The sequence below is a fragment of the Pristis pectinata genome, chromosome 1 (genome assembly GCF_009764475.1).
Source record: "Pristis pectinata isolate sPriPec2 chromosome 1, sPriPec2.1.pri, whole genome shotgun sequence".
In the NCBI taxonomy this organism is placed as follows: domain Eukaryota; kingdom Metazoa; phylum Chordata; class Chondrichthyes; order Rhinopristiformes; family Pristidae; genus Pristis; species Pristis pectinata.
In genome coordinates, this window is record NC_067405.1 from 84,930,859 (window position 1) to 84,956,703 (window position 25,845).

At 46.4% G+C, this 25,845-nt stretch overlaps 1 protein-coding gene across 1 annotated transcript in view; it reads left to right on the forward strand.

The window, feature by feature from the left end:
- The first annotated feature begins 269 nt into the window (after window positions 1-269).
- Window positions 270-25,845, forward strand: part of LOC127570224 (1-phosphatidylinositol 4,5-bisphosphate phosphodiesterase beta-2-like) — a 99,570-nt gene continuing 73,994 nt past the window's right edge. Inside the window, exons 1-10 of the mRNA XM_052015532.1 lie at window positions 270-371; window positions 3,462-3,539; window positions 6,984-7,052; window positions 12,850-12,990; window positions 13,990-14,069; window positions 15,139-15,192; window positions 15,870-15,945; window positions 18,095-18,195; window positions 22,265-22,431; window positions 22,616-22,762. Coding sequence (XP_051871492.1) covers window positions 294-371; window positions 3,462-3,539; window positions 6,984-7,052; window positions 12,850-12,990; window positions 13,990-14,069; window positions 15,139-15,192; window positions 15,870-15,945; window positions 18,095-18,195; window positions 22,265-22,431; window positions 22,616-22,762 — 991 coding nt within the window. The 5' untranslated portion in view covers window positions 270-293. The remainder of the gene's footprint in view (window positions 372-3,461; window positions 3,540-6,983; window positions 7,053-12,849; window positions 12,991-13,989; window positions 14,070-15,138; window positions 15,193-15,869; window positions 15,946-18,094; window positions 18,196-22,264; window positions 22,432-22,615; window positions 22,763-25,845) is intronic.

The following is a 25,845-nucleotide window of genomic DNA, read 5'->3' on the forward strand; positions in this document are numbered from 1 at the left end:
GTCGACTGTCCACTTCCCTCCACAGATACTGCCTGACCTGCTGATTTCCTCCAGTGCCTTTGTATGATGCTGTGAACTTCTGTTTGCCTGTGTGTTTGTTTCAGTATGCCTTCTGTTTGCTTTTATTTGCATCTCACTTTACATGTTGCCAGCTTTCATTTGACTTGGAGGTGTAACTGACTATAAATAAGAGTGTTTTTGTTTATTCACTTCCTGGAATCGTTGGCTGAGAGTCTCTCAGCCCTTTCCAACACGCTGTGAGGGAAAACGCCATACATTTTGCTTTGCTGGGAATGGCGGGAACTGTAATCCCTGAGATTAAGGTGAAACCTTTCCTGGTCCATGGAGAGAAGTTCATTAAATGGGATGATGTAAGTGATTGTGGCTCAGAACTGACAGAGGGTTAATGCCACCTTATATTGTCTTTGTTGTCTCAGTTAATGTTAAAACAGACCATAACGAGGAGATTTACGAGGTTGTTGTTGGGACTTGAGGGACTGAGTTATGGAGAGAGGTTGAGCAGGCTGGGATTTTATTCATTGGGGTGTAGGAGAATGAGGGGTGATCTTACAGAGATGTATGAAATCATAAGGGGAATTAGCAGGGTAAATGCACATGGTCTTTTCACCAGGGTTGGAAAATCAACAACTAGAGGGCATAGGTTTAAGGTGAGGGGGGAAAATTTTAATAGGAACCTGAGGGGCAACTTTTTCATCCAGAGAGTGGTCCGTATCTGGAATGAGCTGCTAGATGAAGTGGTCGAGGCACGTACGTTAAAAATATTTAAAAGATACTTGGACAGGTACATGGATAGGAAAGGTTTAGAGGGATATGGGCCAGATGCAAGCAAATGGGACTAGCTTAGATGGCACTCTTACTTGGCAGAGACCGGTTGGGTCAACTCTATAAATTGGGCAAACTCTGCAGCATTATATTAGGAGATGTAGTGCAGAATAGTTAGATGAGGTGAGAAATGGTAAGAATAAGGCACAGGTAAACAAGGTACATTCAGATATGAGTGAAAAACAGTGAAGTGCATTCAGTCACATAGTTAAGCATGCTGAATTACAGTGTAGAAGATGAAGGAATGGTGAGGTGGAGTAAGGAACAGTGCTGTGCATTAAGCAGTGGTAACATTCGGTGAGATCTGGTCAGGTACCGCTAAGAATAGTAAGGTTGGGTGAGGAAGGTACAGTATGGTGCGGTATAAATGTGGGATACAGTTGATATTCAGTGAAGAATGGTAAGATATAGTGCATGATAAGACCTTCGTTAAACATAGTGATGTACAAAATGGTGTAGTGACCTGTAGTGAGATACATTGATGTGGAGAAAGACACAATAAATGGTAAGATGCAGTGATATGTAATACGATAGAGATAAGATGGCTTTTGTTATTCATCTTTTGGGACCTGAGTGTTGCTGGTGCTTATTGCCCACCCCTAAATGCTCCTTGAGAAGATAGTAGTGAGTGACTTTCCTGAACCACACATCTCACAAGTGGTGTTGGTAGTGAGTTCTGGGCTTTAGACCCAGCACCAATGAAGGAACACTGATGTATTTTCATGTCAAGATGGTGAAGTGAATGGTATATGGTGAACTGTGTGAAATGAAGTGATGCAGTAAGTTATGTCTGCAGGCCCATGTCTGCAGAGGTAAGGTACAGTAATGTAAAATATCAGTGGATGTTACATTGTAAAGTGACAATAAAATAAGGTGATGCATGGTAAAACTGAATTATCGGAGAATCCAATAAGTTACAAGATTGTAATTGTGATACAGTAAATTAATCTACACTGAGGTAATCTACACAGTGTAATGTTACACTGAGGTACAATAAAACAGGGAGGCATGGTAAAAGTCAGTTAGGTGGTGCCAAATAGTGATCGATTGTAAAATGCAGGGGGTCTGGGAAAATACAGTGATGCGGGTAGGATATAGAAAGATTGCTAAGATTCATTGAGATGGGAGTGCTTGCTGAGTGTTGTGCCAAAGTTAAGCAGGATTTTTCGTAGATCCGATAGAAGTAAGCCTTGCACACAAAGTGCTGCGCACAACACACTTTATTGAGAAGTTACAACAAGTGGCACTTATCTTGGAAGCGCACCTGAACCTGTTTAACTGCAGCGCCCCGTTCCAATCGGTCCACAGTGTCAGTCGCGACCTAACCTGTGGTGAGCCCAAATCCAAGAGACCTCATCACCGGTGTGCTCACTCTTTTATACCCTGGTCACTTCTCTCCGCCCCTACCTGGGTGAACGGTTTGTCCAGGTTGACCCATCACGTGACCATTGCCTCGGGCACTGCAGGCCCATGTCTGCAGAGACAATACTTGGTACCTAGCGCCCAGGTCACCCTTCCCCCGCACACACACATTTGATCCCAGCAATTGTCCCTTGAGCTCTCTGGCCGACATTTCAGGATTCTTATTACACCGAGGTGAGCAGTAAGATGCAGAACGCAGTGAGATATGCAGTGAGGTGTGGTATGGCAACGTAACAGTGACGAACAGCGCTGGACAATGATTTAGGATGAAATGAAACATGCTGGTGTGAAGTTTGGTAATTTAGTAAATTTTCTCTGCCTCTCTATCCTTCTCTTGGACAGGCAGTCTCTTGGCCTCAGTTAAGTGAAGAGATGCTTAACTTGGATCCTGCCTGCTCTCTGAAGTGGATATAAAAGATCCCACAATAACAGGGGAATTATTCCTGGTATCATGGCCTCTCAATCAACATCACTTAAATAGAATTTCCCACCTTTGTCACATTGGACCTTTTGGGATCTTGCTGCGCACGACTTGGTTTCATGTTTAATAAAACTAGATACTTCTGGAAACACTCAGCAGGACAGGCAGCATCTGTGGGGAGAGAGAGAGAGAGAGAATTAATGGACTGGTAGATGAAGTTGCATAGGAAAATTCGCAATGAGGAGTTTTTGATCTGAAACATTACCTAGGTTTCTCTCTCCACAGATATTGCCTGACCTGCTGAGTGCTTCCAGCATTTTCTGTTTTATTTCAGGTTTCCAGCATCTGCAGCTTTTTTTTGCTTTTGACTGTGTGTTTCCAACATTACAATAGTGACTACTCTTCAAAAGAATACTTTGCAGGCTGTCAGTCCAGATGAAGGGTCTCGACTCCAAATGTCGACTATCCATTTCTCTCCACAAATGCTGCCTGACCCGCTGAGTTCCTCCAACAGCTCGTTTTTCACAGGTTGTAAAGTGCTTTGTAAAGTTCTGGGAAGGTAAAGGGTGTTTATGAATGCAAGTGTTTCTCCCGTTTTTTTGGTCAGACTTATGTCATTATTGTTTTTCTCATTGCACCTCTAACTCCCAACTTCATTGATAGATTCCATCAAAGCCAAAGAGAATGGAAACCCAGACACTTTAACAATAACATATGGGTTCTCAAAATGAAATGGCTAATACTGAAGCCAATGTTGTGTCATTTCTGCCCTCAGGAAACTGGAGCTGGATCACCAGTGGTTATGCGCATGGATTCGCAAGGACACTTTCTATACTGGACCTATCAGAATAAGGTACGGGCAATGCCAAACATTTCTGCATGTCCCTTCCATGTCTGTCCATTCATGGGAAGAAAAAGGAAACTGTTCAGCCACTTGAACCAATTAATGGCTATTCTGTCCTTGTCTCCATCTTCCTGACCTTGCTCATTATCCTTTACCCAGTCTTATACTTGAAAGTTCAGATTTAGAAAGAGACACAAGAGACTGCAGATGCTGGAATCTGAAGCAACAAACACGCTGCTGGAGGAACTCAGCGGGTTGAGCAGCATCTGTGGGAGGAAAGGAATTGTCAACATTTTGGGTCGCTACCCTGCATCAAGACCCATCTGCTTCTGTGTGGCAGGGTTTCCAAACTTTGTTCTGATTGCATGGTGATTTACACCTCTTCTCATTGGAGCAAATAGTTTTACATAATTAATCATTGCATCATTTCAAACAATTTGATTAGATCACCTCTCCCTCCCTACACAAGTCCTGGAGTTACTAAACCCCCTTGGGACAAAGATTTTAAAGCTGCTGACTTTTGACAGAGTAAACTAGCAAGTGACTGACCAGAGATAGAGTGAGCATGGATAAAGGATGTTAAATTGGGCAGAGTTAATCGGGGGAATGGAAGGACAGTCGGTGGGAGGGTCTGAGGGATTATGTTGGGAGGGTCTGAGGGATTATGTTGGGTGAGAGTTCTGCTAGTTTCTGCTTTGTTCTTTCCTCATCACATGTTCACAATTGCATCCAATTTCTAATACATTATTCACTGTGAACCATCCAGTGTAGGTATCTGGAGAGGGAGGGCTTACTTGGTCTCCCTGGATCTCTCTGAGCCTTGGTATCCTTGCTAATTGCCCTCCCTGTCTCTGACCTTGGTCTCCCTGCCCCATGAACAGTGATGTCTCAGTTGATGAACATCTTTGCCATTGAGATGGGGACTATCCCACCCGCTGCCTTCCAGCATCCCTTCTTTCCCACTCGGCTAAACATCCTATCAGCCCCTCCCATCAGCACACATCTTTCTCCAGTTTCCTTCCTATCTCCCCCGAAGCTCTCTGCAAACTCATCTTGTCCATATGAACCCAACTCCTGCTGCCTTTCTGAGCCTTGCTTTCACTGATCGTCTCACAAAGAACCATCCTCATCACCTCTTACCTCAAAAAAATCCAATCCTTGACACTTGCAAACTGCCCCCCTCCCTCTAACCACACTGCAACCTAAAACCACTTTGTTTTTTCATTTTGCCAGTTTGGTGTGGAACTATTTCTCCCCACAGATGCTGGCTGGCCTGCTGAGTGTTTCCAGCATCTTTTCTTACAATGAAGGATACAATTAAAATGAAGGATAAAAGGCATCCCACAATGATTTAGTTCTGGAAAGTTAATTAAGAAGATAATGGCCATCCCTCATAATAAGAGATCTTTGGCAATCCTGCCTCTCAGGCCCATGAATAACAGGAGCAGGAGTCGGACATTCGGCCCTTCATACCTGCTCCCCCATTCTACATGATCATGGCTGATCATTCACTTCAGTATCCTGTTCCCTCTTTTCCCCAATATCTCTTGAGAAATATATCTACCTCCTGGAATATATTTAATGAATTGACCTCCTCTACTTTCTGTTGTGGAGATTTCCATGGTTTCACCACCCTTTTGGTGAAGGAATTTCTCCTGGTCTCAGTTCTAAATGTCATATCCTGTATCCCGAGGCTGTGATTCCTGGTTCTGGACTCACCTGCCATCGGGAACATCCTCTCTGCATCTGGTCTGTCTCGTCCTGTTAGAATGTTATGGGTTTCTCTGAGATCCCTTCTCATTCTTCTAACCCATAAGTCTAACTGAGCCAGACTGAAACCAGGGCAGGACGTACACAGTGAATGGCAGGGCTCTGGGGAATGTTGTTGAACAGAGACACCTTGGAGTACAAGTACTTAGTTCCCTGAAAGTGGCAACATTGATAGACAGGCTGGTGGAGAAGGCGTTTGGCATGCCTGCCTAAGACATTGAGTATAAGGGTTGGGACGTCATGTTACAGTTATACAGAACATTGGTTAGGCCACATTTGCAGTATTGTGTGCAGTTGTGGTCACCACACTATTGGGAAGACATGATTAAGCTCGAAATGGTGCAGAAAAGATTCACAGGGATGTTGCCTGGATTGGAGGGCTTGAGTTATCAGGGGAAATTGGATAGGCTGGGTCTGTTTTTCCTGGAGTGAAGAGGCTGAGAGGTGAAATGATAGAGGTATAAAAAAATCATGAGAGACATAGATAGGGTAGATAGCCAGAGTCTGTTTCCCATGGTAGGGGTGAATAAAACTAGAGGGTATAGGTTTCAGGTGAGAAGGAGGAGATTTGAAGGGGATCTGAGGGGTAAGTATTTCACACAAAGAGTAGTTCGTATCTGGAATGAGGTTATAGAGGCAAGAACAGTAACAACATTTAAGAGGCAGCTAGACAAGTACTTGAATGAGAAGATATAGAGGGATGAAAAACACTATGATGTCTGGCCTGCTGAGTTCCTCCAGCATCATAGTGTTTTTCATCTAGATTCCAGCTTCTGCAGTCCTTTGTTTCTCTAAGATATAGAGGGATATGGAATTAATGCAGATAAGTGGGATTAGTACCGACAGGCATGATGGTCGGCATTGACGCAGTGGTACTGACAGGCATGATGGTCGGCATTGACGCAGTGGGCTGAAGGGCCTGTTTCTATGCCGTCCAACTCTATGACTTGTGCATCAGTTCTGCCTTCCCAGGAATCGGACTAGTAAACATTTGTTGTCCTCTATCCATGCCAAGAACATTCTTCCACAGGTAAGGGAAACCATAACTGTAAAACCTGCAGGTGGGCTCTCACCAGGCCTTGTACAGCTACGGCAGGACATCACTGCTCCTGTACTTGGCTCCCCTTGAAATGAAGGTCATTGTACCATTTGTCTTCCTAACCACTCATTGCAGCTGAACACCTGCCCAATCTATCACCATTCAGATAATGATCTGACCTGCTGTTTTTAGAACCAAAGTAGATAACCTCACATTGATCCATGTTAAACTGCTTCTGCCATACAATTGCCTGCTCACCCAACTTCTCCAGACTGAGCTTCTTTCCATTCTCCTCAAAGATCACAGTCCATCCTGCTCCTACCCCGGCTGTGTGTCGTCTGCAAACTGAGAGATGTTACGTTTAGCTCCCTGATTCAAATCGCCATGATGATCAAGTGAAGCCCAGCACTGGTCCCTGCAGTACCCTGCTCATCACTGGCTACCACTGGAAACACATCTGCTTGGTCCTTCACTTATTCCCAATGAGAGACAAAGGGACTATGTATTGGGATAGAGATTATTGCCTGGAATTCTGTCTTCCATCTGCCACACTGAACTTCTCTGCATATATAATTTTAAGAAATGAAATAATGTACTTGTTTTTCACAAAATTGATCATTGCTTCCTGCTGTTTCTTTCTGCAGCAAATCCACTGTCTGGCATTAACTGATATCCGTGACACAAGAGTCGGCACGTTTGCCAGAGTCCCCAAGGTAAGATCTCAGACTTTGACCCAGGGCATAATATAGAAAGTGCAATTATCAGTGAATAGTCAGTGGAAAACTGACTGGACACATGCTTAGATAAGACCTACAGGGGGTGGGGTGGTACTCTGCATTGGGGGGGTGTGGGCATTCCATCTGCCTGTGTACAAGGTGGGGGGGGGCACTCTGCCTGCATATAGGGTGAATCTTTCCCAGTAGATGCATCAGTTAATTTCCTGGACACAGGTCAGTCCTCCGAGGGTGAATCGTAAATCCCTGCGATGGAACTGAATTGGGGATCTTGTCCATAGCCCCTGGGCAGGTGAGGCAGTGCCTGGATGAGAACAGCCAGTGGTTTGTCACTTTGCATGGCTGTGACTTCCCTTTGCATAAGTAACCAGATGTTCCCAGCACCTACAGCTGTGTGGACACCAGCTGGGGCTTGCAGAGACATGAGCTCCTCTGAACTGACAGGTCCTGGGGCAGTGAGGTTGTCTCCCTGCTCTGCCAGCAGTCCAGCACAGCATGTACATCACCCCTTCCTTGCCTGCCTCTAGCACAACCATTGGCTGCTGCCTGCTTGATTCTTCCAAGATCTGGATGACCCTTGACAACCCCAGCACATTCCCCATCCAGCTGTTGCCCAGCCCACACCACCTTCAGGAAATGCGATCCCATCACCAACTCTGATTTTGTCACAATGTCACACAAAGAGCAAGATCGCAGAGAACCCAAATGCAGAACACCGGTCCGAGACTGGAGTTCCGAGACTGGACAGGGTTTTCTAGGAGAAACAGCAACACAAGGACTGCTCTGGAGTTGACAGCTCTAAGCAGCCAGGAGATGAAGTATACCCAGAGATAGACCAATAATCTGGCAACCAGTGTTTGTGAAACCAGGGTTCTTATACTAGTCCATAGAACAATAGAACCATTGAACAATACGGCACAATACAGGCCCTTCGGCCCACCATGTTGTGCTGCCCTTCAAACCACTCCTAAGACTATCTAACCCCTTCCTCCCACATATCCCTCTATTTTAAATTCCTCCATATGTTTATCTAACAATCTCTTGAACTTGTCCAATGTATCAGCCTCCACCACCACCCCAGGCAGCGCATTCCATGCACCAACCGCTCTCTGGGTGAAAAACCTTCCTCTGACATTACCCTTGAACTTCCCACCCAATACCTTAAAGCCATGTCCTCTTGTTTTGAGCACTGGCGCCCTGGGAAAGAGGCGCTGGCTGTCCACTCTATCTCTTCCTCTCAATATCTTGTATACCTCTCTCATGTCTCCCCTCATCCTCCTTCTCTCCAATGAGAACAGCCCTAGCTCCTTTAGTCTCTCCTCATAATCCATACTCTCTAATCCAGGCAGCATCCTGGTAAATCTCCTCCGCACCCTTTCCAACACCTCCACATCCTTCCTATAATGAGGCGACCAGAACTGGACACAGTACTCTAAGTGTGGCCTAACCAGAGTTTTGTAAAGCTGCATCATCACTTCGCGGCTCTTAAACTCGATGCCCCGACTTATGAAAGCTAACATCCCATAAGCTTTCTTAACTACCCTTTCCACCTGCGAGGCAACTTTCAATGATCTGTGGATATGAACCCCCAGATCCCTCTGCTCCTCTACACTGCCCAGAATCCTGCCATTTACCTTGTATTCCGCCTTGGAGTTTGTCCTTCCAAAGTGTACTACCTCACACTTCTCTGGATTGAGCTCCATCTGCCACTTGTCAGCCCAGCTCTGCATCCTATCAATATCCCTCTGCAAGCTTCTACAGCCCTCCACACTATCCACAACACCACCGATCTTTGTGTCATCTGCAAACTTGCTAACCCAGCCTTCCACCCCCTCATCTAAGTCATTAATAAATATCACAAAAAGTAGAGGTCCCAGAACCGATCCCTGCGGGACACCACTAGTCACAGCCCTCCAATCCAAATACACTCCCTCCACCACAACCCTCTGCTTTCTACAGGCAAGCCAATTTTGAATCCACACTGCCAAGCTTCCCCGGAACCCTTGGCCTCTGACCTTCTGAAGAAGCCTACCATGCGGAACCTTGTCAAACGCCTTACTAAAATCCATGTAGACCACATCCACCGCACTACCCTCATCCATCTTCCTGGTCACCTCCTCAAAGAACCCTTTCAGGCTTGTGAGGCAAGATCTTCCCTTCACAAAGCCATGCTGGCAGTCCCTAATCAGTCCATGTTTCTCCAAGTGCTCATAGATCCTATCTCTTAGAATCCTTTCCAACAGCTTACCCACCACAGATGTAAGGCTCACAGGTCTGTAATTCCCTGGACTATCCCTACTACCTTTTTTGAATAAAGGGACAACATTCGCCACCCTCCAATCCTCCAGTACCATCCCCGTTGACAACGAGGACTCGAAGGTCCTAACCAACGGTTCAGCAATCTCCTCCCTCACCTCACGAAGCAGCCTGGGGAATATTCCGTCAGGCCCCGGGGACTTATCTGTCCTAATATTTTCTAACAACTCCAACCCATCCTCTCTCTTAATATCTACATACTCTAGAACATTACCCTCACCTACACTGTTCTCAGCATCATCAAGACCCCTCTCCTTGGTGAATACCGAAGAGAAGTATTCATCGACAACCGCACCCACTTCCACAGCTTCCAGGCACATCCTCCCACCTTTGTCTTTAATCGGACCTACCTTTACCCTAGCCATCCTCCTGCTCTTTACGTAAGAGAAAAAAGCCTTGGGGTTCTCCTTACTTGCCTACTTGCCAAAGCCTTTTCATGTCCCCTTCTCACTCACAAGATCACAAGACAAGGGAGCAGAAGCAGGCCATTCGGCCCATCGAGTCTACTCCAAGGAAAGGGAAATAGAAATGAGAAATGGGGAATGGGGGAAGAAGAAGAGAAAAAAAAACTATTCTAATCTCAATTACCGGCCTTATCCCCATATCCCTTGATATCCTGACTATTTAGATATCTATCTATCTCCTCCTTGAACGCCCCCACTGATCTGGCCTCCACTGCTGTACGTGGCAAGGAGTTCCACAAATTCACCACCCTCTGGCTAAAGAAATTTTTCCTCATCTCTGTTTTGAAACTGTACCCTCTAATTCTAAGATTGTGCCCTCTGGTCCTGGACTCACCCACAAAGGGAAACAGCCTAGCCACATTTACTCTGTCCTTTCCTATCAATATTTTAAATGTTGCTATGAGGTCCCCTCTCATTCTTCTGTACTCCAGTGAGTACAGTCCAAGAGCCGACAAACGCTCATCATACGTAAGCCCTTTCATTCCTGGAATCATCCTCGTAAATCTCCTCTGAACCCTCTCCAACGTCAACACATCCTTCCTACGATGTGGGGCCCAAAACTGTGCACAATATTCCAAATGAGGCCTCACTAGTGCCCCGTAGAGCCTCATCAACACTTCCTTACTTTTATACACTATACCTCTCGAAATGAATGCCAACATAGCATTCGCTTTCTTTACCACCGATCCGACCTGGTGGTTAACCTTTAAGGTATCCTGCACGAGTACCCCCAAGTCCCTTTGTACTTCCGTGCTTTGGATTTTCTCTCCTCCTAGATAATAATCTGCCTGCTTATTTCTGCTTCCAAAGTGTACAACTGCACATTTCCCTACATTGAATCTCATCTGCCATTTCCTTGCCCATTCTCCTAAACTGTCTAGGTCCCTCTGCAACCTTCCTATCTCTTCAATACTCCCTACTCCTCCCCCTATCTTGGTGTCATCCGCAAACTTAGCCACGAAACCATTTATTCCATCATCCAAATTGTTAATGTACAAGGTAAAAAGGAGCGGTCCCAACACCAACACTCTCCTCAGCCCTTTCTTAAGCTCCTTCCTTGCTACTATTCCTCACGAGCCCTGTCCGATCCTTGCTGCTTACACCTTATGTATGCTGCCCTCTTCTTCCTAACTAGTTGTTCCACCTCTCTCATCACGCACAGTTCCTTCACCCTACCATTCCTTCTCTGCCTCACCGGGACAAATTTATCCCTAACATCCTGCAAAAGATCCCTGAACATCGACCACATCTCCATAGTACATTTCCCTTCAAAAATGTCACCCCAATTTATACTCCCAAGTTCTTGCCTTATAGCCTCATAATTCGCCTTCCCCCAATTAAATATCTTCCCGTCCTCTTTGCTCCTATCCCTGTCCATGACAATTCTAAAGGTTATGGAGCAATAGGCACTGTCCCCCAAATGCTCACCCACTGATACATTTGTCACCTGACCCGGTTCATTACCTAAAACTAGATCTAATATGGCAGTCCCTCTAGTCGGCCTGTCAACATACTGCGTCAGGAATCTGTCCCGGACACACTTAACAAACTGCGCCCCGTCTAAACCTTTGGCACTAAGTAGGTGCCAATCAACATTTGGATAGTTGAAGTCTCCTATTACAATAACCCTGTTATTTTTGCATCTCTCCAAAAACTGCCTCCCAATCTGCTCCTCAGTATCCCTACTGTTACTGGGGGGCCTATAGAATACTCCCAGGAGGGTAACTGCCCTTTTCTTATTCCTAACTTCCACCCATATTGACTCTAGAGAGGATCGTTCTACATTATCTACCCTTTCTGCAGCTGTAACTGTGTCCCTGACCAGTATCGCCACCCATCCTCCTCTTCTCCCCCCCTCCCTATCTCTTTTAAAACACTGAGAACCAGGAATATTCAATATCCATTCCTGCCCCAATGTAAGCCATGTCTCTGTAATAGCCACAATGTCATAGTCCCATGTACTTATCCAAGCTCTCAGTTCCTCTCCCTTATTCCTGATGCTTCTCGCATTCAAGTAAATGCACTTTAGCCCATCCACCTTACTACTTTTGCAGCCTGTACTCTGCTTCTCCTTCCTCAAAGCCTCTCCACCTGTCAGATCTGACTTTTCCCCATCCCCTTCTTCCTCTGACTACTCCTCTGGTTCCCTTCCCCCTCGCAATCTAGTTTAAACCCTCCTGAACCACCCTAGCAAACCTGGCCGCAAGGATATTGGCCCCCCCTCAAGTTCGGATGTAACCCGTCCTCTCTGTACAGGTCCCACCTTCCCCAGAAGAGATCCCAATGATCCAAAAATCTAAAACCCTCCCTCCTGCACCAACTTCTCAGCCACGCATTTATCTGCCATCTCCTCCTATTCCTACCTTCACTATCGCGTGGCACTGGCAGCAATCCTGAGATCGCTACCCTCAAGGTCCTGTCCTTCAGCCTTTTGCCTAGCTCGCTAAACTCACTTTTCAGGACCTCATCCCTCTTCCCACCTATGTCGTTGGTACCAACATGAACCACGACTTTTGGCTGTTCTCCCTCCCACTCTAGAATCCTGTGGACCCGATCAGTGACATCCCGGACCCTGGGAGGCAACAAACCATCCGGGATTCATGCTCACTGCCACAGAGCCTCCTATCTGTTTCCCTGACTATATCGAGTCCCCTATCACTACTGCCTTCCTCTTCTCCTACCTTCCCTTCCTAGCAACAGGACCGGTCGCAGTGCCATAAGCCTGGCTACTGCTGCTAGGCCCTGGCAGGTCATCCCCCTCAACAGTCTCCAAAGCGGAAAACATGTTACTGAGGGGAACAGCCTCCGGGGTCCTCTAGTCTCCTGATGGAACTCAGGTGTGTGTCATTAGGCAAATAGTAGTGCATGGAAACCATGTGCTGCACAACAAGGCACCATCAATGGGGATAAGGGGCAGAATCGAGAACCAGCACTTGGAACCATGACAGATTTGGTTGTCCCATCCTCATCCCACTTTTGTCTCCCCCTCCCCACAGAATCCTAAAATCCGGGAGATTTTCGATGTGGACAATCCTGATTCGAACTTCTACTCCAAGTGCCTGACCGTGGTGTCCGGCCCGGATTTTCCCAACCTGGCTTTCGACAATTTTGTTGCTTTCAAGACGAACGTGGTGAAGGTAGGCGGCTGCAGTTTCACTGGGCGGGGAGAGCTGTGCCCACTGCCGTCCCCACCCTCCATCCTCACCCTCCCGGGAGAGGCAGTGGGAGCCAGGAACACCTCCTCCCAAGATCAGACCAGCAGGGTTCTGATGGGGCCGGGGGTGTGGGGGATGGTGATGGAGGGATGGTGGGGGTGCGAGGAGGGATGGAGGGGGTGTGGGGGATGGTGATGGAGGGATGGTGGGGGTGCGAGGGGGGATGGAGGGTGTGGGTTGATGGAGGGTGGTAACAAAGGTGGTCTGTGGGAGGGGTGATGGAGGGGTGGGGGTGATGGAGGGGCGGAGGTGTGAGGTAGGGGCTGGGGGTGATGGAAAGGCATGGGCATGTTAGAGGGTGGGTGGGGTGTGACGGTGGGGCTAGGGGTGAGGGAGGGGGAGTAGGGTGTGTGAGGGGTGTGGGTGTGAGTGAGGGGCTGGGGTGATGGTGAGGGTGAAGGGTGATGGAGGCAGGGTGAGGGGTGACGGGGAGTGGGGTGTGAGTGAAAGGGGGGTGATGGAGGGGGTGGGTTGATGGAAGGGTGGGGATGTGAGTGAGGGGATAGGCATGACTGAGGGGGTGGGGATGTTATGGGGTGGGTGGGGTTGTGGCAGTGGGGCTGGGGTGACAGAGGGGTAGTGGGGTGTGTTTGAGGGATTGGGGATAATGGAGGGGGTGAAGAGTGATGAAGGCTGGGTGAGGTGACGGTGGGCTGAGGGTGACTGAGGGCGCTGGGGGTGTGAGTGAGGGGGTGGGTTGATGGAGTCGGGGTTGGTGAGCTGCCATTTCAGGTCCCATTCCTCAGGGGGGAGGGTGGATTGGTGGGCCTGGCCCCTGACGTTGGGAAGCAGACACAGTAACTCCGTCACATCTCGCCGGCTTGTGTTTAACTGCCGACAATCTGGAGCAGTGTGTGGAGGGGATGCAGCACTGGCCACCTGCTCCCCAGAGCTCGATCTGATCCTTCTCATCCTGTTTAGGACTGGGCAGCTGAGATCCTGAACATTGCCATCCGTCCTCTGACCCACAACGCCTCAAGATTATTCACAATCAACAAAATGTGAGTGTGCCTCCGTAGCTGGTGCAAAGGCTGTTTTTTTTCTGAAGGAACGGCATCATTGTTCCAAGTCAGTCTGGTGTGAGACACAGAAGGGAACCTGCAGGCAGTGCTGTTTCCCTGTGCTCCCTTCTCCTTCTTGGTGGGGACGTCAGAGGTTTGGGAGGTGCTGTCAGAGTAGCCTGGGCAAGTAACTGCAGTGCACTGTGTAGATGGTTCACACTGCAGCCACTGTGCGCTGGTGGTGGAGGGAATGAATGTTTAGGGCGGTGGGCAGGGTGCCAATCAAGCGGCAGCTTTGTCCCGAATGGTGCTGAGCTTTTTGAGAGTTGCTGGAGCTGCACTCACGTGGGCAAGTGGGGAGCGTTCCATCACACTCCTGACCCTTGTAGATGATGGAAAGGCCTTGGGGTGTCAGGAGCTGTATCAAACACTGCAGGAGACCCAGCCTCTGATGTGCTCTTGTAGCCCCACTGCTTATGTGGCTGGTCCAGTTGAGCTTCATGTCAGTGGTGACCCAGGATGTTGAGCCTGACACTGAATGATAAGAGTATGCGAAGGATGAGAACTACAGTGACTGAACCCACTGCAGCCCTCCCAACTCTCTATCACAATTTGTGGCCCGCTAACACCACCACCCAACTCCAACCCAGGTTCCAATTCCGCCTTCCAAGTCCAGTCATTGATTTCTGACTCTATACCCCAACAGGAACCTCCTACCTTCTCTCTCCCCCACCTCCCCCCACACTCCCTAGTTCCTGCCTGAATCCCAGGAGCTGTTCTCCATCAAATGCACCCTACAGTTCACCAAGGAAAGTGTGCAGTCACACTGCGGCTGAGGTGGACATCACACAATAATTCGATATCCCCCCCCCCCCCCACCCCTACCTTTTCGGGTGCACCCCAATATTGAAGCTACCCTTTCAAAATCATTCAGCAATGTTTTTACAGGAAAAATGTAGCTTGTAAACCCCTACAAGGTTTTGAAATGCAAGTGAAGTTTCTGATGTGATTTATATGCAAACCAGCCCCAGATGAATGGATGATTTGATTATATCATTTATCTCTGCAGGTACACAAAGATAAAAATATTTGTGAACGAAGAGAAAAGAATTCCAGTTAAAAAGTATGGTGACAAAGCAAAAAATAATTGCGCTTATATATCTTTAAATGTCTGAAATAACGCATCACCTACCTAACAAGTGAATGTTGCCATAAAAAGGATATCTATATTTGAAAACTAATTTCCAAAGACAATATACTGATCCAACTATTTCAGCTGATCCCTATATCAGAATAGAACAACCACGATACCCCAATAATTCAACAACACTGATACCCCAATAATTCAACACAACATTGATACCCCAGTAATTCAACACAACTCTTTTACAAAAATAATTCAACACAACACTGATACTCCAGTAATCCAAAACAACACTGATACTCCAGTAATCCAAAACAACACTGATACCCCAGTAATTCAACAACACTGATACCCCAGTAATTCAACACAACGTTGATACCCCTGTAATTCAACGCAACTCTTTTACAAAAATAATTCAACACAACACTGTACTTTTAACAGAATCCTAATAGGTGAACAACTAATCAGTGGTAAATTTCCTCTGTAATACATATGATGCTGGAGTTAGCATATTCATTCACGAAAACAGAACATGCTGGAAATACTGTGCAAGTCAGTCCACATCAGTGGGAAGAGAATCAGAGTTAACGTTCCAGGTTAAAGACCTTTTGTCATGGGCTCCTTTTGTTTTAACAAATTCCTTTCTGTGTCTGCAGTATTTACCAGATGTTCCCAGCTGACAGGAAGCGAGTAGAGGCTGCACTGACTGCCTGTAATCTTCCGAGTCAGAAGGTGAGTGAACTGTTTGTCCTTTACTATTGACGTGGGTCTGTTTCAGGGTTTGATGGGGGCTGACAGAGATCCAGTACTCTGAGCGAACAGTGGTGTGTGATCAGATTGATAGAGATTTCCCTGGGAGTAGGGACTCAGAGAATGACGTGTGTTCAATCCTGAGGAAAGGTGATAGCAAAATGCCACAAATGGGTGTTTGTCTGGGAGCACAGAAGGAGGTATCTGTGCTCATGATTAGTTGGGGTGATGTCTGCTGCAGCAGAGCCACTGACAGCAACATCCATGATGTGTAGCTTGGCCAACTCAACTCCCAAAGGCCTTGGACATGGCTGGGCAGTGCAATGTGAATGGCTCCTGGTCAACTTGTGAAGAGACATTGGAAGAGGGAAGTATTGAGATGGTGTTGATGCCAGATTGTTTAAGTAAAGATATCAATTAAACCCTTGCTGTGGCTCGGAAGGACACCTGATTGGAGGAGGGAGAGGAGGATGGATACAGCAATATTCATCGTGGCAATCTGTGTGTGAGCAAAATAACATCACAGTCCTGTGTCTGAGGATGGATAAACGTGCTCTGTCCTCTGACCACAGTCAGCACAGAGAGAAGGATGTGTGCAGGCACAGGGCAGAGATGAGGTGAGGAATGGCTGAGGTCAGGAGAATGCACTGGACAGGTATGGGTTTGGAAGAGGATGAGGAATGGGTTTGGTTTTGTATTTGCTCCTGATGAAAAGTTAGGAACACTGACAGGGTGCATTTTCCAAGGAAATACATACAAGTCACAGCATGACGGCCCTTGCCATCCAACCAGTCTGTGTGGGTTCACTCTCCTGGTGTAAGCAATTAATATTAATTATCCTAGAGGTTGGACAAAATTGGATTGTTTTCTCTGGAGCATCAGAGGCTGAGAGGAGACCTGATAGAAATATATAAAATTATGAGAGGCGTAGATAAGGTAAATAGTCAGAAATATCAAATACTAGAGTGCATAGGTTTAAGGTGAGAGGGGAAATGTCAAAAGGAGATTTGCAAGGCAATTTTTTTTACTTACAGAGAGTGGTAGGTGCCTGGAGTGCCAGGTGAGGTGGTGGAGGCAGATACGCTGGCGACATTTAAGAGGCATTTAGACAGGTACAGTATATGAACAGACAGGGGATGGAAGGATATGGATCACATACAGGCAGATGGGATTAGTTTAAATTGGCACCATAATTAGCACAGACATTGTGGGCCAAAGGGCCTGTTCCTGTGCTGTACTCTCCTATGTACCGTAACTGTCATGTTTCCAGATTGACATCTCCTCTTCCCCATCATTCACATTTTTCCATTTTCCAGTTTAATTCTGAACGTTTGACATATTTTCTGCTTTAACAGCTAGGCCATCTTACAACCCTTTGTGTGACTCCATGCAGTGCAATTAAGATTGGGGAAAAGAATTCTACTTCAGAACTTTTTTAACATCCTGAGAGCTAGGTTTTGTAATAAATGTCTTAGATCTAATCTTTTGTCATCAATCCCTCAGGCTTCATCCATCTTCTGCTCTGCAAAGCCTTTAATAATTTTAAACACTTCCAAATATACAAACACTGATGGTCAGGACCACACCTTCTGCTTCATGCTATTGCCCCACAGTCCATCACTGTAAATGCACTCTCCACCCTGGCTGAGGCAATTAACCTGATGAAAGCCGAGGACAATTTGGGAGTACTTCCACCATATTCTATGTTCCATCACCAAGTCTGTCTTTGTGTCTGCAGCCAGCATCACACTGGCTCGTACTCTAGTCCAAGTCTAACTCCCCGTTTGGATGCATGTTTCCCAAACCTTTCATCATGGGATGTCCCGGGCAGGATAGACCCACAAGGTCAGAACAAGGACCGGGCTTGATGGGCGTGCAGGCCAACTTCCAGCTCAAGGTTTCTCAGGGCTCCATGCATCAGACAAGGCTGCCAGGAGTGGGACGGGAGAAGTACGAAAACAAAGTGGGCCTCATTATAATGCTGACCAGTGAGGGTGCAGACCATTTCCTGCCTCATGTGCTGAATGCCAATTTTTAGAAACATTTCATGTGATCAAGAGGGTGTGCATAGCCACTGAATGGATCCTTATTAAACGATGTGTTTTTTCTTCCCCCACCTGCTTCCATACAGACTGACATGATCAATCCTGAAGATTTCACGGAATTGGTCTTCAAGCAGTTTATAACACAGTTGTGTCCGCGGCCTGAGATTGACCAGATCTTCGAATTGATGTGAGACACTTTATAAAATTTCCCTTTCTGATTCTGCATGCCCTGGTATGGTCTGAATGTTATAAGGATAGCATCCAGACCTCTCCTTATATATGCGCTATAAGGAGAGGTTGGACAAACCTGGGTTGTCTTTTTTGGAGCGGCAGAGGCTGAGGGCAGACCTGAGGCTTATAAGGTCATGAGAGGCATAGGTAGATAGACAGCAGGTATCTTTTTCCCAAGGTCGAAATGTCTAATACTGGAGGGCATGCATTTAAGGTGAGAGGGGGTAAGTTCAAAGGAGATGTGTGGGTCAAGTTTTTTTACACAGAGAATGGTGGGTGCCTAGAATGCACTGACAGGGGTGGTGGTGGAGGCAAATACAACAGAGGCATTTAAGAGGTTTTTAGAGGCACATGAATGTGCAGAGAATGGAGGGATATGGGCATTGTGTAGGCAGAAGAGATTAGTTTAGTTAGGCATTTAACTACTAGTTTAATTAGTTTGGCAGAACGTGTTGGGCTGAAGGGCCTGTTCCTGTGCTGTACTGTTCTATGTGTGCTGACCCAGGGACGTGCTGTGTTCCAGAGGTTCTTTCCAGAAGTACATGCTCTCAGTAAGAGCGACCAGCCTGGCGTTCAGGCATCCCTTGCATCCACACTAGGTTTGGGGCACAGAATTCTACTTCAGAAAGTTTTGTTGGAGAGTTAAACTAGCCCATATGGAAATTTCTGGTGCTGGATGTGCTGATTTGCTTCCAACTTTGAGTGCAAGTTGTTGGCATGTGTGACCCATACAAAGTGAGTGAGCATGTGTGTTGTGCTGGCACACTGGGGTGGGGTGGACACAGATGGCATCAATCCTGCCGTGACCCTGGCAGAGACAGCCCTGCCAAGGTTAGTGCTGACGATGCCACCAACACAGTGTTTAGGTCCAGTGTGGGAAACCTGGTCTCTAGCAGCAGGAACAGCAGGAGCCCATTCCCAGCCTGTGCTGGTTAGAGGCATCATCAATAAAATGTTTGTTGGGGAGTAGTTGGTATGAAAGAAGTTCGGAGAGGGGAATCCAGTTTGGTTGTTAAAGTCTGCGAAGGACTAAAGTAAATGCCCCAGATGAGGTGTCATGACTGGTGCCTGCAGCCACACCCTGTGGATTACAGACATGGAGGCTTTGGTAACTGTGCCACTGGGAGCTGAGGATGGGAGTCAGAATGCGAAGTGGTCCATGACACAGTGGTGTGTATATATAGACTGTGGGAGCAGATGAATGCAGGGGGTTTGTCCATACAGGGCAGTGTGTGCATGGACTCTGGCAGTTGATTGAATAGAGAGGGTTGGTCTATGTAGGATAATGTGTATGTGAATTGTTAAAGGGAATTGAATACTGGGGTTAGTTCACACAGGGTAGAGAGTGAAGACCTATTGGGGGAAGTGTGTTAATATGGATTGAAGGATGGTTCTCATGTAGAAGACAGAGTTGGAATAAACAGGTCTTTTTCAGACCTGTAATGGAATCCGATCACTCACACAGCCGATGTACTAGTGGAGTGCTCCAAGGATCAGTTCTTGGTCCTTGGTTACTTACCATTTCCATTAATGACATGGTGGAAGACCACATTGCAATGAGGATATTTGGACAATACAAGTGTATGTAGATAGATTGAGTGATTGGACAAAACCTTGGAAATGGGAGTTCAATGTGGGGAAGTGTGAGGTCATGCACGCTGTGAAATGGAATCAAAAGGCGGCTTACTATCTAAATGGAGAGGAGTTCAGAGGGATGTAGGTGTTCTAATTCATGAATCACAAAAAGTTAGCAGGTAGGTGCAGCAAGTAATTAAGAAGGCAAATGGCATGTTAGCCTCTTTGTTAGGCGATCAGGATTTAAAAATAGGTAAGTATTATTACAATTGTTCAGAATATTGGTGAGGTCACCCCTGGAGTACTATGCACAGTTTTGATCCCCTTAGTTTAGAAAGGATACTGTAGCGTTTGGAGGCCATCCAAAAGAGATTCACTCAGTTCATTCCTGGGATGAGAAGTTATCCTAAAAAAAAGTTGGATCTGTATTCTTTGACAAAAGGGTTGCCAAAGGGACCATTTCTGTGCTGTATGACTTTATGACTCTAATGACGGGATGATCTTGTTGAATCATACAAGGGAGTATGACAAGTGAGAGAGTCTTGAATGAGGGACACAGTTACAAGATAAGGGGCATTCGTTTAAAATCGAGGTGCACAGGAATTTCTCACAGAGGGTGGTGAATCTCGGGAATTCAGGTTTGTTCAAGAAAGGGAGTAGGGATAACCCTGGGAATTACAGGCCATTGAGTCTTACTTCAGTGGTGGGAAAATTACTGGAGAAGATTCTTAGAGACAGGATTTATGGGCATTTGGAGAAGCATAGGCTGATTAGGGACAGTCAGCATGACTTTGTGAGGGGCAGGTCATGCCTCACGAGCCTGATTGAATTATTTGAGGATGTAACAAAGCACATTGATGAAGGTAGAGCAGTGGATGTGGTGTACATTGATTTTAGTAAGGCGTTTGATAAGGTTCCTCATGGAAGGCTCATTCAGAAATTCAGGAGGCATGGGATCCAGGGAAACTTGGCTGTGTGGATTCAGAAATGGCTCGCCCATAGAAGACAAAGGGTGGTTGTAGATATATTCTGACTGGAGGTTGGTGACCAGTGGTGTTCCACAGGGATCTGTTCTGGGACCCCTGCTCTTTGTGATTTTTATAAATGACTTGGATTAGGATGTGGAAGGGTGGGTTAGTAAGTTTGCAGATGGTGGTGTTGTGGATAGTGTAGAAGGTTTCTGTAGGTTACAACAGGTCATTGATAGGATGAAGAGCTGGGCTGAGAAGTGGCAGATGGAGTTCAATCCTGAAAAGTGTGAAGTGATACACTTCAGGAGATTGAATTTGAAGGCAGAATACAAGGTTACTGGCAGGACTCTTAGCGGTGCGGAGGAACAGAGGGATCTTGGGGTCCATGTCCCAAGGTTGCCGCCCAGGTTGATAGGGTTGTTAAGAAGGCGTATGGTGTGTTGGCCTTCACTAGTTGGGGTATTGAGTTCAAGAGCTGCCAGGTAATGTTGCAGCTCTGTAGAACTCTGGTCAGACCACGCTTGGAGTATTGTGTTCAGTTCTGGTCACTTCATTATTGAAAGGATGTGGAAGCTTTAGTGGGGGTGCAGAGGAGATTTACCAGGATGCTGCCTGGATTGGGGAGCATGTCTTAGGAGGATAGGTTGAGTGAGCTAGGGCTTTTCTCTTTGGAGCGAAGGAAGATGGGAGGTGACTTGATGGAGGTGTACAAGATGATAAGAGATATAGATCGAGTGGACAGTCAGAGACTTTTTCCCAGGGCAAAAATGGCTCACATGAGGGGGCACAATTTTAAGGTGATTGGAGGAAGGTATAGGGGGGATATCAGAGGTAAGCTGAGTGGTGGGTGCATGGAACGCACTGCCGGCAGAGGTTGTGGGGGCAGATACATTAGGGACATTTAAGAGACTCTTAGATAGGCACGTGAATGATAGAAAAATGGAAGGCTATGTGGGAGGGAAGGGTTAGATAGATCTTAAAGCAGGATAAAATGTTGGCACAACATCATGGGCCAAAGGGCCTGTACTGTGCTGTAATGTTCTATGTTCTCTACCATGGAACGTTTTGGAGGCTGGGTCACTGGTGGTATTTAAAGTGGGGGTGGATATAGTTTTGAAAGATGACCTGGTGGCCTACTCCTGCTTCTACTTTCTTGTGTACGTTTTTGTCTGGTGTGTTACATGGACTGTGGGAGGAGATTGAATACAGGGGCCAGGTCCACATAAGATATTGTGTCTGTCAACTGTGAGAGGATGCTGAATACCAGCTAAGGGATGTCCTTGTGTATGTGGGCTGTAAGAAATCCAGTGGGTCACTGATAGGACAGGGTGTACATAGGCTGTGTGAGTGATCAGATTCCATAATAGGATATAGTCGGGCCTTGGGTGGATAGTGTATATACATGATAAAAAGAAAAGTATGTATTCTGTGAAGAATCGAGCTTATGGACGTGTTGAATTCACTGTTCCTTTTTTTCAGGGATGTGACGGTGAAGCCATACTTGACTCGGCAACAGCTGTCGACATTTATAAATGAGACACAGAGAGACGCCCGTCTAAATAATTTTCTTTTCCCATTAATTCAACCTGATCAAACCCAGAAGCTGATAGAGAAGTATGAGCCGAACAGAATGAATGCAAATAAGGGTCAGTGTTCTTGTATTCCTCAATGTTTGTAGATGAAAAACCATTCCTGTTTATGTAACCTCAGAGACCTAAGGTCAAAAAGATCAGTTCTATTTGAGTAAATGCCTCCGGGCAGGCTGAGGTCCACACGAGCCCTTTGAGGCAGCTCAGATTCTGACCTTGCCTTCCTTTGTTTCCCTCACAGGTCACTTGTCACTGGAAGGTCTAGGCTGGTACCTGTCTGGCCCAGAAAACAGCCTAATATTCTCCGAAAGACTGACCGTTTATCAGGATATGACGCAGCCTCTGTCACATTACTTCATCAATTCCTCCCACAACACCTACCTCACTGGTAAAAGCACAGGGCTTCAAGCAGATACTCCAAGAAAGGGGTGGGAGGGTAGGTGAGAGGTCCAAGGAGGAGGTCTTTGTCAAAATTCATCCACAACTCATATGTTTTAAGATGGTTATCAGTAAGGAATTATACAGTAATTGGATCTTGTGGGAAGTTACTAAATTGGGGGAGGGAAAATTACGACAGGGTAAGATGGGAGCTAAGGGGTGTTGATTGGGAGCAGCTGCTGTCAGACAAGTCCATGTCTGACATGTGGGAGTTGTTTAAAAACTAGCCGATCAGAGTTCAGGATCAGCATGGTCTGGTAAGGACAGGGATGGTAAGGGAAGGGAACCTTGGATGACCCGAGAGGTTCTAAATTTAGACAGGAAGAAAAGGAAGCATACGCAAGGTTCAGGATGCTAAAATCAGACTGGGCCCTTGTGGAATATAAAGATAGCAGGAAAGTGCTCAAGCAGGATATTAGGAAGGCTAAAAGGGGCCATGAAATGTCCTTGGTGAGCAGGATCAAGGATAATCCCAAGGCATTTTATGCTTATATTAAGAAAAAACAAGGATAAAAGGGTAATTTGTGCTTGGAGTCAGAGCAGGTGGCTGGGGTACTTTGCATTGGTATTTACTGAGGAGAAGGATTTGGAGGATATTGAAAGCAGAGTGGAGCATGCTAATGTGCTGGGACATTTTGAGATTAAGGAAGAGGTAGTGTTGGGTCTTCTGAAAAGCATTAAGGTGGACAAGTCCCCAGGGCCTGATGGCATATATCCCAGAATACTGAAAGAAGCAAGTGAGGAGATTGCTGGGGCTTTGACAAAGATCTTTGTGTCCTCACTAGCAACAGGCGAGGTCCCAGAGGACTGGACAGTAGCAAATGTTGTGCCTTTGCTCAAAAAGGAAAATAGGGATAATCCAGGTAACTATAGGCCAGTGAGCCTCACATCAGTGGTAGGGAAGCTATTGGAGAGGATACTAAGGGATAGGATTTGTGTGCATTTTGAAAGGCATGGCCTGCTTAGGGACAGTCAGAATGGCTTTGTGCGGGTCAGGTCTTGCCTTACAAACTTGACTGATTTTTTTGAGGAGGTGACAAAGGTGCTTGCTGAGGATAAGGCAGTGGATGTTATCTACATGGACCTCAGTAAGGCATTTGATAAGGTCCCTCATGGTGGTTTATTCAGAAGATAAAGCTGCATAGGATCCAGGGTGAATTGCAAGTTTGGATTCAGAACTGGCTTGCCCATAGAAGACAGAGAGTAGGGGTGGAAGGCTGTTATTCTGGGTGGAGGTCTGTGACCAGTGGTGCTCCGTAAGGATCGGTGCTGGGACCTCTGTTGTTTATGATATATATCAATGATTTGCATGAAAATCAGTGGATTAGCAAATCTGCGGATGACACCAAGATCAGTGGAGTTGTGGACGGTGTAAAGGACTATCAAAGAATACAGCAGAATATAGATCAGTTACAGATATGGGCAGAGAAGTGGCAGATGGAGTTTAATCCAGACAAGTGTGAGGTATTGCACTTTGGGAGGTCAAATGAAAGTAGAAAGCATACAGTTAATGGCAGGCCACTTAATAACATTGAGCGATCTCGGGGTCCAGTTCCATAGTTCACTGGCTATGCAAGTGGATAAGGTACTAAAGAAGGTGTATGGAATGCTTGCCTTCATTGGTAGGGGTGTTGAGTATAAGAGTAAGGAAGTCTTGCTGCAGCTATAGAAAACTTTAGTCAGACTGCATCTAGAGTATTGTGTACAGTTCTGGTCGCCCCATTACAGGAAGGATGTGGAGACCGTGGAGAGGATACAGAAGAGGTTTCACAAGATCACAAGACAAGGGAGCAGAAGCAGGCCATTCGGCCCATTGAGTCTGCTCCAAGGAAAGGGAAAAAAGAAATGAGAAATGGGGAATGGGGGAAAAAAAACCTATTCTAATCCCAATTTCCAGCCTTATCTCCATATCCCTTGATATCCTGACTATTTAGATATCTATCTATCTCCTCCTTGAACGCCCCCACTGATCTGGCCTCCACTGCTGTACGTGGCAAGGAGTTCCACAAATTCACCACCCTCTGGCTAAAGAAATTTTTCCTCATCTCTGTTTTGAAACTGTACCCTCTAATTCTAAGATTGTGCCCTCTGGTCCTGGACTCACCCACCAAGGGAAACAGCCTAGCCACATCTACTCTGTCCTTTCCTATCAATATTTTAAATGTCGCTATGAGGTCCCCTCTCATTCTTCTGTACTCCAGTGAGTACAGTCCAAGAGCCGACAAATGCTTCTCATACGTAAGCCCTTTCATTCCTGGAATCATCCTCGTAAATCTCCTCTGAACCCTCTCCAACATCAACACATCCTTCCTAAGATGTGGGGCCCAAAACTGCGCACAATATTCCAAATGAGGCCTCACTAGTGCCCCGTAGAGCCTCATCAACACTTCCTTACTTTTATACACTATACCTCTCAAAATGAATACCAACATAGCATTCGCTTTCTTTACCACCGATCCGACTGGTGGTTAACCTTTAAGGTATCCTGCACGAGTACCCCCAAGTCCCTTTGTACTTCCGTACTTTGAATTTTCTCTCCTTCTAGATAATAACTTGCCCGCTTATTTCTGCTTCCAAAGTGTACAACTGCACATTTCTCAACATTGAATCTCATCTGCCATTTCCTTGCCCATTCTCCTAAACTGTCTAGGTCCCTCTGCAACCTTCCTATCTCTTCAATACTCCCTACTCCTCCCCCTATCTTGGTGTCATCCACAAACTTAGCCACGAAACCATTTATTCCATTATCCAAATAGTTAATGTACAAGGTAAAAAGGAGTGGCCCCAACACCGACCTCTGCGGCACACCACTAGTAACCGGTAACCAACCAGAACGAGATCCTTTTATTTCCACTCTTTGCTTCCTGCCAACCAGCCAATGCTCCACCCATTCTGTTATCCTACCCGTAATTCCATGACCTCTCATCTTATTAATCAGTCTCTTGTGAGGCACCTTATCAAAGGCCTTTTGAAAGTCTAAATACACAACATCTACCGCCTCTCCCTTATCCACCCTGCCTGTGATTTCTTCAA